Source organism: Anolis sagrei, chromosome 1 (genome assembly GCF_037176765.1).
Source record: "Anolis sagrei isolate rAnoSag1 chromosome 1, rAnoSag1.mat, whole genome shotgun sequence".
Taxonomy (NCBI): Eukaryota; Metazoa; Chordata; class Lepidosauria; order Squamata; family Dactyloidae; genus Anolis; species Anolis sagrei.
Genome location: NC_090021.1, coordinates 62,255,587 through 62,275,325, shown reverse-complemented (window position 1 = coordinate 62,275,325; position 19,739 = coordinate 62,255,587). Strand labels below are relative to the sequence as shown.

At 39.7% G+C, this 19,739-nt stretch overlaps 1 protein-coding gene across 4 annotated transcripts in view; it reads left to right on the top strand.

The window, feature by feature from the left end:
• The window catches only part of FAM120B (family with sequence similarity 120 member B), a 52,268-nt gene that overhangs the window by 14,771 nt on the left and 17,758 nt on the right, over positions 1-19,739 (top strand). For 3 of the 4 annotated variants that reach the window (XR_009629933.2, XM_067465535.1, XM_060753777.2), the window contains exons 2-6: positions 293-1,348; positions 2,150-2,330; positions 6,766-6,861; positions 13,607-13,779; positions 14,930-15,022. Coding sequence is in view for 3 of the 4 variants with exons in the window: in XM_067465535.1 (XP_067321636.1) it covers positions 329-1,348; positions 2,150-2,330; positions 6,766-6,861; positions 13,607-13,779; positions 14,930-15,022 (1,563 nt within the window). In the remaining variant the exon portion in view is untranslated. The remainder of the gene's footprint in view (positions 1-292; positions 1,349-2,149; positions 2,331-6,765; positions 6,862-13,606; positions 13,780-14,929; positions 15,023-19,739) is intronic. The other variant, XM_067465539.1, reaches the window with a different exon arrangement.

The following is a 19,739-nucleotide window of genomic DNA, read 5'->3' as shown; positions in this document are numbered from 1 at the left end:
AGAGATGGTTAGAGAGACAGTGGCCCCTTCTACACTGCCATATAATCTAGTTCAAAGCAGATAATGACAGGATTTTATATGACAGTGTAGAAGGGACCTAAATTAAGCAAATCCAGAAATAATGAAATCTGCAAAAGTTCAACCCACAAATGTGAAGGTCTAACAACAAATGAATTACATTTAGCATAATATTTCATGAAAACCCTAAGTCATATCTCTTTCACAATGGTGTGTCTACATTACTGATACTGTCATCCAAATAAATGTTACGTGTTTCTTCTTCTTCTTTTAGATTACTGAAGAAATAGAATTGTACATATCGCTCAAGATGGGTGTTAGAGGTTTGCAATCATTTGTGACCAGTGCTTGCCCAGGAACTTGTGCAGTTGTCAACCTGAAAGAAATGGCAGAAAATCACTGCAGTCAGTATCCCGGGTCTGACCCTGTTATTGTAGTAGATGCAATGTGTTGTCTTCGGCATTGGTACACACCAGAGTCATGGGTTTGTGGTGGCCAGTGGCGTGAATATCTTTCCAATCTGGATAGTTTCATAAAAGCCTTTATGGCAGCTGGTATCAAACTGGTGTTCTACTTTGACGGAGTGGTGGAACAGAAAAAAAGAGATGAATGGGTCAAACGAAGACTGAAAAATAACAAGGAAATCTTCAGGATCTTTCAGGTTATCAAAGCCACTAAGCAACAACCCAGGAGAAGTATGTTCTTTATTCCATCTGGGTTGGCTACTTTTACGCGCTTTGCTTTGAAGACTCTTGGTCAAGAGACAATATGTTCGTTGCAAGAGGCAGACTATGAAGTGGCCTCTTATGGACAGCAGAACAATTGCATGGGTGTTCTTGGAGAAGATACAGACTACCTGATTTATGACACCTCTCCATATTTTTCCATTAATAACCTCTGCTTGGATAAGCTGGAAACCATCATGTACTCAAGGCAGAACCTCTGCAGCAACCTGGGCCTGCAAGTAACTGAACTTCCCCTTTTGGCCTGCCTTCTTGGCACAGATACCGTTCCAGAGTGGGCCATGGCAGAGTTTAGGAATCAATGTGTTGCTTCATATGGTGCAAAAAGCCAGAGCTCTGGTAAAAAGACTAGCATAATTCCAGCAGTGGCACACTATATTTCAACTCTTCCACGTTCATATGAGAGTTTGATTGCTTTGGCAGAAAATGTGCCTTTGGGATTAGACAAGTCTATACTTTACAAAGGAATAGAGTCTTATCTTCTACCTGGGCAGATGTCTCCATGGCTCCCTTCTGACTTTTCAGATCACTCATCAGCCTCTGTCAAACAAGACACATCTCTGTGCATAGATCAGGAGATTTTTCAGGTAATTCAGCTCTACATGACTTGTTGCCAGTGGTTAAACTGGGGCATGAATGCTGCAGTCTGGGGGAAACCCACCCACAGAATAATGACTGATGTGGAACTTGGTGTCAACATATGGAACAGCACGAATATACAGTATGACCCCTGTATCTGCACAAGATATATTACCAGACTTTGTATAGATAAGTTAAACCATAGATAAAAGTGAACCCTATTGAAATGAAGGACTTCATAGAGTCACACTGGAAGACCTAGAAGATGCCTAGAGATAACATATTTTGTCAGAATTTGATAAATGACGGCACATCCCACAGATACGGGAGTCATACTTTACTAGGTTCCATTGGGACTGATGCTAGTAATCATAGCAAGCTTGATTGCTTTTTGTGCTTCTAACAAGTTCAGCAAACAGTTGGTTTGTTTTTTTGGTGTGACATATTGAGAATGTAACAGAACACTGGGTGTGCATAAGAGAAAAATGTTAATTGTGTACTTCTGAACTCTGGCAATGGACATAGCTATCTAAAGAGCCCTTTGTAAGACTGTTAACTCCAGCTTCTAAAGTTACCAGCTGCACTACCGGCTGTTGTACCTTGACCATTCTATGTACACATACATATGATCTACACATGTTGTTTGATTATCATTCCCTTTATTGCCTAAAGTACTTTGTTTTTAGATAATTTGCCCTTCTCTTCTTAAATCCCCATTGGGCTTCCAAAGCTGTAAAGTATAAAATGACAAGAGATGGCAAAATGACTACAAAGCCAACGGATAATATCTTTTGTTCACCTGAGAATAGATAGCGAAAGAACAGCACGTGAGAGCTGAAAGCTACATGATGTATAATGTCCTGAGTGGCGGAGAGGTTGAATGCAGCAACACACTGGAAGATGAATATGATACAGAGCTTCCCAGTCAGGCGCATGTATATTGCCCTGTACGTCAGCATATCTATTCCATCCTGCTGGAGTCAGCAAAAGGTAAGGAGGGCACTGGCATTTATTTTGCAATGCTGGATAAAGTTGGAAACAGAAGAATGACTGCCTCACATTTTTATTCCCTAGGGTATTTTTGGAAGATATTTGTGAATGGTAAAGCAATCTTTTCCTTGAAGAGATTCACATCTGTATGAAATTTTGGTATTGGTGCTGTAGGCAAGTCTTCATGGAATTAGCAGGGAGACGGCCATTAGAATTCATTAAAATCAGAACGGTGTGCTGGTGCATTTTTGAACCATTTAAGGAGATTGTTCTTTTAAGTGTCCGTATAAAATACTGATGAAAGCTGTTAACAATCAAAAAGTGAAGCGGAACCATTGTGTTTAGACTTGCTTTGTAGGTTTCAAACACGAGAACGTTACTGTTTCTTCTTTAGAAAAAGTTGTCAGCTCTATGATTTCACTCTGGAGTCAACCCACATCTTTTCATTCAGAGTGGCTGCACTTGGGCAGTCCAGTAACAGGGCATTGCACATCCCCATCATCTTGGCTTAGCAGTGACCGCAGGGCTCCAAACTTGTGGTGATCATCAGCCATTTCATCCAGTGGCGCTAATCATAGCAATGAAATGATTGGAGATGGGTAGGGGGAAAAGGGGAAGTTATTTCTCCTCTCTCCTCCCCCTTTTCAAGTTATTTTGTCATTCTGGCTAGTGTCCTTAGATGCAATGAGTGACGACCATTGCCAGTTTCATGTCCTATGATCACTGCTAAACCCAGAACAACATGAGAAAGTTGACTTCTGGTGGTCCTGCAGTTCCAAACAGGTTTTGGTGCCATTTGGTCATGTGGATGGCATCAGTCATAGGGGCAGCTTGGTGCCATGTAGTGTAGACACCTGCCAGCCACTGAGCTGGCTCAATGTGGTCACTAGTGGCATTGATCTAGAGTACCCCATTCAGGATCAGCATTACCATTTGTGGCATGTGTAGATGACCACTGAATGCTTTCCAGATGTGTTGGACTGCAGTTCTCATGATGCCTAACCTAGCATGGCTGTTGTGGCTAGGGGTGATGGGAACAGTAATCCAAGACAGTGGAGAAGGGCAGGCTGTGGAAATCTGACATAGGAAAACCAAAATATATAGAGGTTACATTGCTGTGCGTGGAAGTCATGAGAGTGTTTGTTTAGCTCTGTTAGGAAACCACAGGAAATGCACAGTTTGGAAATGTTTCCTGCTGGTTCCATCGGAATGGAATGAAATGTTTTGGCAACACTCCTAATCTTCATGATCTGGCCAGAAAGGCTCAGCATTCTTATACTTGATTTTGAAATACTTTGAGTCCCAGAATAAACAGTAAGGGGAAGATATCAAAGAGTGCATATACAGTGCAAATTTAAATTGATTTGAAACTGGCTAAACTGGGAAATACATCACCCAACAAACCCTGGGAACTGCAATTTTGTGAGTGTGCTGAGAATACCCTGCCCTTTTCATAGAACTGCATTCTCAAAGTTTTGTTATTGAGAACTATGATTGCAAAATACTCTTTGAAACATTGTAGCTTAGGCATACTCTCAATAAATACAGAAACAACAGACAGAATAACTCTGCAAGTCTGTTATTACAAACACTTACTGGCTGGTGCAGTGAGCATTTAAATCAAAGACTTCTGGAAATTTTGTGATCTGATAATTTGGTAAGAAAGATCATGGGAGACTGATATTTCTTTTTGATGTTTTGTCTTATGTCTGATGTAACAGGCTGCGTTTTTAATTTAATTTTAGTTGTTAAGTCATAATTTGTTTTTATATGTTGGGTTGTCAAATTTCTTTACTATAGATGTATTCTTGTTGTGTTTGGGCATTGAATGTTTGTCTTTTTTGTTTGGAATCTGTCCTGAGTCCCTCCAGTGAAATATAAATAAAGTATTATTATTATTATTATTATTATTATTATTATTATTATTATTATTTTAATGACACAAAATCACAGTATATATATATATGCTGGATTTCATATCATGAAATCACAAGTTGAACACTTCCCAAGTGTCTAGCACTGTGTGATGTATTTTCGAATGATGTGCGCAGATCCAAGTAAGGTAGCCTTTTGCAGTTGACAGATCGTGATTTTGTCAATGTTTATTGTTTCCAAATGCCCGCTGAGATCTTTTGGCACAGCACCCAGTGTGCCAATTACTACTGGGACCGTCTGTACTGGTTTATGCCAGAGCCTTTGCAGTTTGATTTTGAGGTCCTGATAATGGCTGAGTTTTTCCTGTTGTTTTTTCTCAGTGCAACTGTCACCTGGTATGGCAACATCAATAATCCAAACTTTTTTCTTTCCCACAATCATGATGTTTGGTGTATTGTGTTCCAAAACTTCATCAGTCTGGATTTGAAAGTTCCACTGTATTTTTGCCTGTTCATTTTCTACTACCTTTGCAGGTTTATGATCCCACCAGTTCTTTACTACTGGCAGGTGGTACTTGTGACATAAGTCCCAATGAATCATTTGGGCCACAGAGTTGTGCCTCTGTTTGTCGTCCATTTGTATGATTTTCTTGCAGCAGCTGAGGTTTGTATTTTGATTCTGTAGCCCACTTGTCAATGGATGTCCAGAATCAGCAGCATCCATCGGGGTCCTTTTTATCCTGGGCATCAACTGAGTCAGTATAGACTTCATTTTGGTTTGTTTCTCCATAGTGCGAATGGGTTAAGTGCTCTTAGTTCCACTCCTCAGCTGAGACGTCTCTGACTTGGTTGGATCTGCTGGTAGTTACACTACCACCAGCACAGCTCTCAGCATCCTTGGAGCAGATTGTTGTTGAAGTAATTTAAGCCAATACTGCAGCTGGATCTTACTCCCTAAATATTCTAAAAGGCATCAGATCATGTCTAATTTTGGAAGTTGAGAAGGGTCAGACATGGTTAGTTCTTGGTTGAGGGGCCAGCTATAAATAGCAGGTGCTATAGTCCATATTTCAAAGGAAGGAATTGGCAAAACCATATTGAAATATAAAACCTACAACACTGGTATTTGTTAGCAATCTCCCATCTAAATACTAATCAGATCTGATCCTGCTTAGCTTCCAAGGTCTCATGGGCTCTAGTGCCTTCATGTAGTTAGGCCCCACACCTAAAAGTTAGGAGGTTTTTTTCATACAGGGTGGAATATCCATGTTTCACTGCTAAGGTTGACTTTGCTTATTTGGCCTACCAAGAACAGTGATGTACCTAAATCAGCATGTATTGCTATCTGTCTTGTCACAACAGTGCAGTGTCTTAGTTGTTTATCTTTTCATCTCTAAATTCTTGTTTGAAATTATTGTAGTAAACAATTTGGCTCTAAATATCCTAAACAGTTTATGTTGGTAGAGGTTTCCAAGCTAATGGTGTATTCCTATCCTGTCCTGGGATAAAGGTGGAATATTAAACAAACAAACAAACAAACAAACATAATATCCTGTACTCAAAACTGGACTGGTATGGCAGCCTTAATCTGTGTTTTCTTATATTTTATTTATTTATTTACATGCAACATTTATATACCGCTTTTCTCACCCCTGGGGGGACTCAAAGCGGTTTACACAGAGATAATGGCAAAATTCAATGCCATACATATGTAAACCAAATCACAAATCAACACCATATAACTAAGCATAAAATCAGTATGACAATTAACTATAAGATAAGAAAAAAGACATTTAAAAAATGAAATATAAGAAATAAAACACCTAATAAAACATTAAAATCACAAGATCCAAGCGCATAGACTGTAATTGCTTGTAGGCACCTACATGAATGTATCTGCTCAACGTGGTTGCTCAGATGTTTTATTTTATATATGTGAATGTGTTGCCTGGTGAATTGCTGGTTAAGTGTACGACTTGCCTATGAAGGAGGATGGGAAGCAGTAGCTTAATTCTTTATAAAGACTTGCCATTATCCCAAACAACACCGATCTCACAAAAAGCTGTTGGGATCAGTAAACTGAGCAAACTTCTCCAGCAGAAGGATATATGATTCCACTGGCCACTACTATTAGTAAAGTGTCTTTGAAACATACAGAGCTACCAATTGAATCATTGGGAGGTACACCCACACAAGGAGTTACTCTTGCCTGAGGGCTCTTCTGCAATTGGCAACAAAACCCAGTTGATAAGGAAATGACTCCGGGAAAATTGTCTGCATTCTTGCTCTCATCTTTGCACAATGTCATTGTGCTTATTTTGACTCTTGCATGATCTGTACAAATTCCCCTTTGAAAGAGCCCTGTAGGAGTGGGGATTACTGACACTAACCTGCCCAGACATGCCATTGCCAAGATATCTTCCTTATAGGAGTACATTCTTAAAATCTGTAAGTTCATACAGTCATCCTGAGATCACACTTAGTAACCATTTCCAAATAAAACACATTTGAAAATTTTCATTTCTTACTTTCACTGATTGATCCAATGCTTATTTATTTAGATGTCAAGGGAATACGTCCTGTGGTAAAGGAGTGGTTTGTGTATCCTGGGAATCCTTTACAGCAACCAGATCTGGTACAACCCAAACAACTCCCAGGTAGAGTGAAATTTCATCTTGGTTTTGAACTTGCAATCAGTGTGAAGTGTTTGACTATTAAGAATATGTAATGATGGTTGCATTCTTATTCGCTGAGACAGTTTGGTTCTGGAGACCCAGAGAGTTTAGAAATGTCAGCTTACATAAATGAATTTAATTTTGATATGTTTAGTATTCCAGGCTGTCTTTATAACCCCTCAGGGAGGCTTAAGACTTATAATAACTATAAACATCAACCAGTAGAATTCCACGTGTTAAAAACAAAAGGACAGCAGTGCAATAATGAAAGCTTCATGGCAGCTAGTGCAGTGTCTAAATAAAACATTGGAAAGAATCCAGATATAATTCTCATATTCAATTATTCTCACTGACTTAATGAATGATACATTGAGGGGGTTTTTCTGAAAAGGATTTTTACACATGTAGGATGCCACTCTCATTAAAGCCTTGCTCCATATCCTACCCCAGCGTTTCTCAACTTGGGGATTTCAGAGGCATCACCAAAGACAATCAGAAAACATATATTTCTGATAGTCTTAGGAACCCCTTTGGCAAAGAAGGCTGAAGATCTTTCCACCTGTCTTTCTCAGGAGATGGCGAATCCTCCCACCTCTGCTGTGATTGGACAGCCTCTCAGCTAGCCTCTCAGCCAAGGGCAGGGCTGTTTCTGAGACGCCAAGTGGGGAGTGGAGAGCAGGCATGCTTAGCACATGGCAGCATGATGAGCATGTGCAAGAGAGGGAAAGTGTGCAAGGCTGGAGGGAGGCTTGTGCCAGCGAGTCTCTTCAAGGCATGGGGCTTCTGTGTGGGGAGTTTGACCCAATTCTATCATTGGTAGGATTCAGAATGTGCTTTGATTGTAGGTAAACTATAAATCTCAGCAACTGCAACTCCCAAAAGTCAAGGTCTATTTTCTGCAAACCCCATTAGTATTCACATTTGGGCATATTGAGTATTTGTGCCGGGTTTGGTCCTGATCTATCATTGTTTGAGTCCACAGTGCTCTCTGGATATCGGTGAACTACAATGCCAAAACTCAAGGTCAATGTCCATCAAAACCTTCCAGTATTTTCTGTTGGTCATGAGAGTTCTGTGTGCCAAGTTTGGTGCAATTCCATCATTGCTGGAGTTCAGAATGCTCTTTGATTGTAGGTGAATGATAAATCCCAGCAACTACAACTCCCAAATGACAAAATCAACCCCACCCCCCCACCCCCCCACCCCCAAACTCACCAGTATTCAAATTTGGGCGTATCAAGTATTTGTGCCAAATTTGGTCCAGTAAATGAAAATACATCCTGCATATAAGATATTTACATTACAATTCATAGCAGTAGCAAAATTGCAGTTATGAAGTAGCAACGAAAATAATTGTATGTTTGGAGGTCACCACAACCTGAGGAACTGTATTAAGGGGTCATGGCATTAGGAAGCTTGAGAAACACTGTCCTCCATACTTTGCCTGCTCTTATAGGAGGTCTTCATTGCTGTACAGGAAGATTTATGGCAAAGGGTGCATGAGCTTCAGCTATGAAGGCATTTATGGACCACAAATACCATGTCATCTTTTGGGTGGAAATACCATTTGAATCCATTTTTTTTCCAGCACTCTGGTTCTCACCAGAATTGTTTTGAAAGGAATAGAACAAGAATATTTTCAGTAACCTGGTGATGTCACTTTAGCAGACCATATGTTAGGCATTAAACCAAAATTGTCCTATGGGAAAATGTTAGTAGGGTTGAGTAACATTGTCCCAGCATCATATACTTCATTAACTGAGGTCTGTCTGTAATCTGAGCAGTACCAAGGAGAGCAAGTAGATTGCCCTGATACGTAAAGTGATTGATTTTTCTTTCCATTATAAGTGGAAAGAAATAGTACTTCACAGGTCATTTGGAAAGAGCCCCAAGCTCAAGAGTAGAGCACATGCAACCGTTCCAGGGTCACTCTGGATTTCCATGGCAGAGCAGAGATGAGAACGATTTGAGTCCCCCCAGGGGTGAGAAAGGCGGTATATAAATACTGCAAATAAATAAATAAATAAACGCTGGTCTCCAGAGTTCTAGTTCCATGTTTAAATCCAAGCTTCTCGTTCATCAACGGTTCAGCAGGTACTTTGATGAGACACATTTTATCTATCCTATGAGTGGTTAGAGCAGGCATAACTTTGGCCCTCCAGGTGTTTTGGATTTCAACTCCCATAATTCCTAACAGCTGGTAGGCTGTTAGGAATTGTGGGAATTGAAGTCCAAAACACCTGGATGGCCAAAGTTTGTCCATACCTGGGACAGAGCAACGATCTCAATTTACCACTCCTGGAACTTGCTTGTAAAAAGCGATATTCTTGCACAGAATAAAAAGTGCAAGGTTTTGTATAAATATGAAGCTACATTGGTTTCAAACTAACAAACACCTGTATATTTGTATCTGTATTTTATTTTATGAGGATTAGATATATGTTGTATGTTGTGTTTGCACTGTCTGTTTTGATAAGGCCAACTGGCTAATCAATAAAAATTGTTGTTGTATAAATATGAGGAACTTCAACCAAAACCACCTTGAAAATAAATCCTTTTCCCCAAAACTGGGTTTTTTAAAGGCACACGCTAGAAGAGAAGAAAAAGAATTTCAGCGTTTATTTTTAGTGTTCTGTTCCAAAACAAAGATTTTTCTTTAAAATCTTCAGGCCATGTTTCTTATGTCTTCAGTTCTCCCATGAAGCTTTTATTTTCTTCTACATGAATCCATAGCATACCAAATAAGGAGCTTGGCAGCATGTCGCTTTTACATTTTGGAATGCTTTGGTAGGAGGTTAAACCAATCAGACTCATAAAAACGAATATCATTTTGCTTACTGGTTCAAAGACTGTTTTGGAACATCTATAAATTTGCACCCAACTTCTTCCAGCAAGATAATTTCTCCACCCCTTTTTAAGGTAACAAAGATACAGATGAAATTCTGCTCCATTGAAATTAAAGATATGCTGCTCCTTAACACAGATGTGTTACATAGTTTTTAGGCCCAGCTACTGTTTTTTCATATATATTTTTCACTTACATTCATTTATTGAAATATCTATATCTTATCCTGTACCCAAAGAACAATTTAAAAATATAAAGCAATTTAAAATGGTAAAGTGGTAAAATAATTTAGAATTTCAAAACATATTGCAATATATAAAAAGTTTAAACAGTTAAAGTCATGTAAATATCAAGAGATCAAATCATTAGATTGCTAAGACTTTCATAAAAAGTTTTGTTTCGGCACCAAAACAAAACTCTATTCAATTGTAGTCATGTTCCTAAGGAAAGATTATTCTTGAACAGAGCTTCTTTCAGCCCCCCACAGTTTCATCACAAAGCCTTAAGTTCTTGAAGAGGTATATACAGTGCACTATTGGTATCTGCTAGGGTTGTTTTTCCAGATCTCCTGTGGATATCAAAATCTGTAGATCCTCAAGTCCCATGATAGATAACAATGTCAATATTTGCTTTTTGGATTTTTTGAAAAAAAATTTCAAGCCATGGATGGTTGAACCAGTGGGCACAGAATCCATGGATATGGAAAGCAACTGTACATTGAGACCCCAAGTAATTTACGCCTTAAATATTATTATGCTCTAGAGGCATATTAGTAGCCATTACAATTGCTGCCAGTATTGCATAGTATCTATCTGCTCAACAGTGTATCTACTGCATTTGTATTAGCTGGAGACTCCCAGTTATCTTCAAGGGCTGCTCCCTAATTGGGAAATAATTAGAACTTGAAATACTGAAGCTAAGTGATTCCTGTGAGACAGCATAGTAGAACCGTATTTCCTTCTATGAACAGACACAGGCTCTGAGAGGGAGGCCCTTCTCTCAGTCCCACTACTGTTCCAAGTGCAGTTGGTGGGAATGATAGAGAGGGCCTTCTCGGTGGTAGATCCCCAGCTTTGGAATGCCCTCCCTAGAGATATTAGGTTATCCCCCACTCTCCAGACCTTTTGGGCTAGCCTAAAAATATGACTTTTTAAACAGGCCTTTGACCTTGAGTAGACTTCAATGGTTGTATGTGAAGACTTAGTGATTGTTCACTCTGGCACTTTAGCTCATTAATTGAAGACAGCCAGTTTTATCCGCAGGCACTACTGTGTTTTATAAATTTTACATTTTTATTATGTGATGTTATGTGTGTTTGCTGTGTTTGCGGTTGTAATTTTTTGTTGTTATTGTTTTTATGCTTATCTATTGCTAATTTTATGTACAGCACTCTGGAGTGTTTTTGTGAGCCTACCCAAGTTCCTATGGGAAGATGGTGGTGGAGTGTAAATAAAGTTTATTATTATCATTATTATTATATTGATTTGATCCTGGAGAATAGTGTTTGAGCCTGGAGAATAGTGTTTGAATCCCCGCTTAGACTTGGAAGTCAGTTCAGTGACCTTGGGCGAAACAAACTGAGCATTAGAGGAAGGCTATGGCAAACCTGAATAAATCCAACAAAATCCCATGATAGGGTTACCATAAATTGGAAAACAATTCAAAAGCACATAGCAATAAAGTTCTCAATGTCCATGGGACTTACTTCTAAGCAAATAAGCCAGGCCAGCTGCACACAGGGAAGAAGTCCACACTGACCTGGGTTTGAAAACCCCTGTTTGAGGCAGCTTTATACACTCATAAAGCCCGCGCTTTCAGAGATAGGCACCTAGATGCACTCCTGGAACCCAGACACCCTAACCCCCTCCCCAAAAACCCATTAAAAATCTTTTAAAATAAAATAACTTACCTGGCTACTGTTAACATGCTCCTGGGGCTCTCCTGGCATGTAGAAATCACAGAATCAATCAATCAATGAGTTGGAAGAGACCTCATGGGCCATCCAGTCCAACCCCCTGCGAAGAAGCAGGAATATTGCATTCAAATCACCCCTGACAGATGGCCATCCGCCTCTGTTTAAAAGCTTCCAAAGAAGGAGCCTCCACCACACTCTGGGGGCAGAGAGTTCCACTGCTGAACGGCTCTCACAGTCAGGAAGTTCTTCCTCATATTCAAATGGAATCTCCTCTCTTGTAGTTTGAAGCCATTGTTCAGCACCTTATTTATTTATTTATTTATTTAAAAGTTTTGTATACCGACCTTCTCACCTCTTTTGAGGGACTCAGACCGATTTCCAACCATAAAATCACATAAAATCAGTAAAACAACATAATTCATATTACAATAATACATTAAAACAGCAAATATATTCAAAAACTACAATGGTCAGTCGTCATACTAAAATCGATTGTACATCATCTTCCATTCATATCTCAGGGTGTTGGCTCACTCATCGAATGCCTGTCTCCATAACCACGTCTTCACCTGTTTCCTGAATGTCAGGATAGAAGGGGCGGTTCTGATCTCCAGTGGGAGAGAGTTCCAGAGTCGCTGGGCCACCATCGAGAAGGCCCTGTCCCTCGTCCCCACCAGACAATTGATGTGGCAGTTATTTTATTTTTAAAGGGTTTTTAAAGGGGTTTTTTTTGGCGGGGGTTACAACCCTCTGGGTTTTCTGGGCTGATTCAGCCAGGAAAACCAGAGAGAGCTTTATGGACTGCCCCCCTCAGTAGTCCCAGGACTACCGAGTGAGCTGTCCCCACTTGGCCCATATTGGATTAGACCCAGGTCTTTCAGGAAGACCTGGGTCTAATCAAGTACCTAATAAATTTGAGACAAAGCAGGGTTTTTCTGCTTTATCCCGAATTAATTCGGTTTTACTAGAAGCACCGAGAGCTCCCGCCTATGGGTCCTGTCTGGGTGGGACCCCAGAATTACTGCTATCAGAACTTCAAAACTAATTTTATTTCATTTGAAGTTTTTCAGTTCTCCTCATGATTGTAGTTGTCCCTGATTTTAATACTACCTCTCTTGAGAGAAAGAGCAGATAGAGTGATAGGTAGACAGACAGACAGACAGAGGAACGTTATCTCAGAAGTACCCCTAATGGATGTAGGAATGAAATTGTTCTTCAAGATTTTTCAGCAGTGATACTGTTCGTTTTCATATTCATTTGGATAAGAAAGCACATATCTTCTCTGAATTTGTGGCTTTAATCTATAAAAAGTCTTACCAAAGAAATCTGACCTGAGGGTGACAGGCAAAATGTTTATTTTCTGTTTTATCTCTGTGGGCAAAAACACCATTTGGTTAAGAGGGTTTTGTTTGCTAAGCAAACAAACAGTTCTTACACCTATTGTTTGACACCTCAGCACCATCATCATTTATAGTAGCCAAGTGATTCATCCAAAGGAATGCAGTCTGTATGTATAATTAGGAAAGAAAGAGAAAAGTGTCACCGAATTCAGTGTAATCACTCTAATTTCAGAACTGTCACCTTTGTTTTACTGAAGAACAAAATTTCTAGTGTTTCTAATGAGAGGGGTTTTTTTTTCTAAATGCAGCATACCAGGGATTGTCTTTGCATTTTGTGTTTATTTTCTAGTTCATTGGTAATTATGTATGAACACGAATGGTTTCAAATCAATGTTTTTTAACGTTTGTACAAGATATTGTCTGAATTTCTATTAGAAACTGCTTTGGGTCCCTTCTTTGGGAGGCAGATAAATAAAATAAAATGGAAGTTCTTAATACAAACTGAGTTATTATACTTGCTGTTTTAAGTAGGCAAGCCAATGTCTCCTGGCCCAACTCAATGCTCAATGAACAAAGGTTGCCATGGCTTGCTTCTAAAATAGTTCAAACAGTGTATTTCTTTTGTAGGTGGGACTCCTGGGTTAAGATCACTATGGCTCAACAAGGGTCCAGAGGCCGAAAAGCAGTGCCATCACACATTTCTTGCATGCTTTCAACTGGAAGATGTAGCAGAAGACCTCCAGGCCTTAGAAGCCTCCACTGAAGCTGCCTGCTCCTTGCTGATCTACCTCACTCTACAAGTAAGGAACTCCTGAATTTTGTACATAAGATCTTCTCTTTTACCGCTAGATTAGATTAGTTCAAAATGTATCTCTAGTAATAATAATATTTGGGGGCTTGGGGCAGCTTACAAAACACTCTAGTGTGCACGTATAACATACAACCTGTAAAAATGGTACAAAAGTATAAAACAAGTCACATAAAATTATAACAACAACCCCCCGTCAACACATGTTAGCATAAAATCAAAACAATACAATTTTAAAACAACAGTAGATAAAACTAACTGCCATCAATTCGCAGGTGCCAAGTGTCAGCTTCATATGGGCCCATTCAGCCTACTCAGGGCCAAAGTCCTGTCTGAACATCCATGTTTTCAGGTTGGAACAGAAGGATTGAAGGGTGGGGGCTAATCTAATCTCTTTTGGAGGATATTCCAGAGCCAGGGGGCCGCTGAATCCAGGAGAAGGCCCTCTCTCTTGTCCCCACCAACTGCCCTTGAGATGGTGGTGGAACTGAGAGGAGGGCCTCCCTTGTCGATCTCAGAGCCCATGCTGGTTCATTGCATGCAGTACAAACTAAATCCCACCCATTCTATTTTTTCAAAAACAGTAGTATGTTCACATGAAACTCGGTTGGCTGTTATGTTGTTAAAGGAGAGTGCTCAATATTGACCTCCTCGTAACCGTATGTTTATTATTGCTTTTTTTCATAATCAACTATGATTTGTGGACTAGACCCAAATAAGCCCTTTTAGATAAGAGAGAATCCAAAAGGTAAACATGTGAAGGAAGAGATTTCATTACTTAAAAGCACAATGCGCATTGTGCTTACCAACAGATATTCAGGTGTCTATCATTATAAAATTCTGAATAAGACATGAGTGAAGTTCATTAAACAGAGTCTGAATGAGGGATGGTGAAGGCACTGGAACTGAGGCAAAAAAAAAAACTAAAGTTATGACCACTTATTTTATCTAGGTGGGATTCTAAATAAATTGAGGTTTTAAGTAAATGCATGTGAATGCAAAACTGTCATAAGACGGACTTTCCTGGAACAAGGAATTTAGATAATAGACAAAAGTATGACCTTATCCCATTGCTCTAGGCTGTGCTTCTATTTTATTTTTATTTTTTAATTGTTCTTTCTTTCTTCCTCCCTCTGTGCTAGGTGGACAGTCTCTCCTTGGAAGACTTGCATGCATTTGTGGCTCAGGCTCTGTGCCTTGAGGGGAAGCCAGCTGCTCAGCTTGCAGACTTGCAGGTACAGGCATGACTCACCTGCTCATGTAATGCCAGTGAGGGTAACCCTGAGAGGAACAAATGGATGGCTTCACATCTGACCTTTTCTCTCACTCAGAGGTATTCAAGGATTTAGATTGGAGGGACAGGATGCCATTTGATTATTCTGGTTTATTTGTCCTCTGGAGGTGCAATAAAAAGAAAGATTCTTACTTCAGTTAGTCAAGTCCCTACTTGTTACAGAGATTCAACATGATCTGTCAAACCCTGGATGAAGCTGTCACTTTTTGGTTGGTGACTGCTGCCACCTAAATGCATTATTTTGCTTTGCCTGCTTACATGAGATTTCGTTCAAGCTTTCTTTCATCTCTTTAGCTATGTTAAGGTGTAATTCACAATATTTTCTTTTTGAGAATAGAAGTATGCCTAGGCCTGCCACCCTTCCTTACATGGAGAATAGCTGGTCTGAAGAAAAGTTTCTGTTCATATGTAAGCAGTACAAACAAAACCTCTGAATTCCCAGGGTTTTTTTTATATATATATGCCCACCCGCCATGTAAACAGGCATTTTCCTCAGTGTAGAAAATATACCGGTCCTTGCAAAATGGAAACTACTGTCAGCTCTCCACATTTACTGGGGTTAGGACCCTTAGGAAAAAGAAAAAAAAATATGAATGAAGAAATTTCTGTGTTTTTACTTGAGAAAAGACCTTTCTAGGAATTTCTAGTTCTTCCACTATGATTCTGTGGTCAACCTCCACTGGAAGCTGGTCATAAGGGAGGTGTTATCTCTAGAAATTTCAAAGTGCTTTCAGCATGATTGGAGAAAGTTGACCATAGAATCACACTGGAGGACCTAGAGATTCCTGGAAAGTAAATCACAATAATTGAATCTTCAAAAGTCAAAATTGCCAATGTGGAGGTACGATAAATATCAAGTGGGATCTAGAGCCACCGGGCAGAAGGAAGGTTTTCCCTCTACTGCCCTCTTTGTTTACAGCAAGAGTTCTCTCAAGGAGTTGCTTGCATTTGTTTGCAAGAAAAAGGACCAAAACCCTACACTTTGTTTATTCAGATTTGGCTCAGGCCTATATTTCCTGTGAAGCAAGAGATGAAATAGATGAGAAGTTCCAAAGAGTGAGGCTTAATGGGTGAGAAAGTAGCTATGGGCTCACAGAAAGAGACCATAAGGACCATCCAGTCTATGCAGGAAGACACAGTAAAGCACCCCTGACAGGTGGCCATCCAACTTCTGCTTTAAAACCTCCAGGGAAGGAGGCTCCACCACGCTCCAGGGGTGCAAACTGTTCTTACCATCAGGAAGTTCTTCGTAATATTTAGGTGGAATCCTTTGGACATAGCATCATGGGTGGTCTCTGTACTTATCTCATTGAGGAACCACTGAACAAGGTTTTGAGCTGCCGCCTCTAACACAATAGCAGTATAAATAATAATGCTCTTGGGCAGGCATGTAGCCGGGGGGGGGGGGGGGTGTTCAGCCCCCCCCCCGAAATTCTCATGATGGTCTGCGAGAAGGCCTTACTGGTGCATTATTTAAACTGTTACGTTTATTCATATCATGATCTGATCACCATACTCAATATATCCCATATGCATGGGGGTATTGGGATAACGATACAAAAGGATTGCTAGGGTGGACCCTCTTTCACTCAGACTCAGCCCCCCCCCCCCCCGAATCAAACTCAGCCCTCAGCCCCCCCCCCCCCCCCGGCTACGGGCCTGCTCTTGGGGTGTGGTACTGCTTCCCATCCCATCCCACATAGTGCAGCTCTTCTGGTTTAAACATTAGACTGGCACCCTTCCTATTTCCTTTTCACAAACAAGACTTTTCTGTTTCAACAGGCATTTGATGATTGATTATAAAAAGCCTGTCTCGCCTAAATAATGTGCTGGCTCTTGCTAATTGTTATGCTGGAATTCATGTGTTTAATGGCATGTGATTCAATCTGGTTTTAGTTTTTTATTGTTTGATCTCTTTATAGTTTTATATTTTGTAAAATGTTAAGTATCTTTTTTTAAAATTTGTCATAAACTGCTTCCAATCCCAAACTGAAAAGGGAAGAGTAGAATTATTATTGCTGTTAATATTATTTTAATTGCAGTAATGTTTCATTGGGCTTACTTAAAAATGGAAGTGAAATTTTCTAATCCTTCATGGCTGTGTAAGACAGGAGGATTGGAGGACAGGAGCCCAAGGCTAGCACGCATAAGAAGAAAGTACATCTTACGTCAGTGCAGCCATTATCTTAGGTCCATATCTTATTATGTCTGAATGCATCCATTTTGCCTGGGGACCGTCTCTGTCCATGGCCTTTTCAACCTTTGCATGAAAAGCAAAATGTATTCACAGGTTTTGTTAAATGTTTTTGGTTTTTTTCATTATTGTATTGTTAGTTAATTTAAATATATATGAAGAGCATGGTTTGCTGCCATTGTTGGGTCTGCTATACTTGGCAAAGTGCTCCAAGAGTACATTAGCATGTATATAAAACAGTGTCTGAATGTAGGGAACATTACCATTCATATATGACAAACTCACACAAATTCTTTGAACAACTGCAAACTCAGAGGCATCTAAAACTGAAATGAAATTGTCAGCATTTGTTTGTATGCATTTCTGATCTTGGAAATGCTACATTTTTGGACTATAACTTCCAAAATCTTTTGGGCAATATTGCTAGTGATTCAAGAATTCAGGAAACAGACATCTTAGGTTCCATCTACACTGCCATATAATCCAGTTTCTGAATCCAAATTATCTGCTTTGAACTGGACTATGTGGTAATGCTTACTCATATAATCCAGTTTAAAGCAGATCCAGATTCAGAAACTGGATTATATGGCAGTGTAGATCCAGCCTTAGAAAAATAACTTTCTTAAGGTTTCCTGAGATCCCATTTACATTCCATCCTTTACAATTCAACTTTATGAAGCCTCAAGAAATCATTTAGTTTCTGTAAATGGATTCATTTTGTCATCTTTCACAAGAAGAAATCTACACACACACACACACATACACACCAATGTCTCAATATATTACAGAAACCAGTTCATATTTAGTTTTTCACATGTGCTTTTGTGAAAAATCATCTTTCTGAAACAAAAGTTGGAGGAGGCATAGGATTTGATACTGCAGCTTTTGCCTCTGAAAAACCTGGTTCAGGCAGATTGGACTGTGTTTATTTAATTATCCTGGCTTGTGATTGTGTTTTGCAGTAAACAGGGTGTGTTTTAATCTCTACCTGTTTAGCAGCTTGAGGCATAAGATACACATAAGGGAAGGAAGTTTTAGAAATTGTTAGGACTTCTTTACCCTACACTGACTTTTTATGGAATGTTTGGTTGCTTTGAACCAGTACCAATGGTGTTTCAAATGCTCCCTTTCTTGATAGCAAGGTAAATGAGCTGCTTGCTTGCAGGTTACATGTTGTTTTATTTTGCATTGTTCACTGGTGTATTTACACTGGAATTCCAGGCATTGCTGTCTCTGCTTTTAGTGTCCTGCCAGTACCTGCCTGGATCCCTCCCCCTCTAGCTAAATATGTAACCACGTTTTTACATCTACCAAATTCATCAAAGAATTTTAGTCCCAAGAAAAATTAGCATTACATCTGCAAGAGAGACGACAAACACAATAGTTGAATCAGTATGGCTCAAAGCTAAAAGAAAGTTTTTTCCTTTATGGCAGCAAAGGTATGCTCTCCATATACTGTAGAAAAACATACTGAACAAATAAAGTGTGAATGAAAAGTTGCCATATTTCATAGCAATACTATGAGTACTTTTCATGCACTATCCAACACCAACTTTGGCCCATTGATATTTGATTTTGTCACCTCTTTTAAAAAGACTGTTACTGAAAAATTTGCTTTACTTTTTTATTTAGTTTACATACATGCCTCTGTATTGCATGTTGACCTACTTGATTCTTACAATAATGTGAAAAATACAGGGACAAAGATGAATTAAAATCAGGTCGGGGGGGGGGGGGGTGAGCTATCCATTCCTGCAATATTACTCAATTTGAGCTCCAAGTAGTCTTTACCATTCACTAGGCTCAGATTAAGATTAAGGTTGACTAGGCTCAGATTAAGGAGCCCTCGGTGGCACAGTGGGTTAAACTGCTGAATTTGCTGACCGAAAGGTCACAGGTTTGAATCCAAGGAGCGGCATGAGCTCCTGCTGTTAGCCCCAGCTTCTGCCAACCTAGCTTTTTGATCAAGAGGTACTGCTTCTGCAGGAAGGTAACAGCGCTCCATGCAGTCATGCTGGTCACATGACTTGGAGGTGTCTACGGACGACGTTGGCTCTTTGGCTTAGAAATGAAGATGAGCACGAACCCCCAGAGTTGGCCACGACTGGACTTAATGTCAGGGAAAAACCTTTACCTTTTTAGGCTCAGATTGCCAAGATTTGCAGTCCAACAAGACCTGAAAGGCTGAATGATTTCCATTCCAGGATAAGTATAGGTGCTGGAAGGCTGTGTGGGGTGCCCTGATACCTGGATACGTTCAGTAACTTGGATTTAGTATGAGCATTTTCCTCCCATTTTCAGTTTTAGAAATATAATGCATTTTATTGAGAAAGGCCCTTTAAGTCTCATATAAAATAAATAGATGGAATTAAACTGAAAAATAACAAACACTGGGCTTTTTAAAGCCTAACTCTTTATTCCTTGTAGCAAGCTAGAACAAGAAAGAGCATGTGGGAGGGGCAGG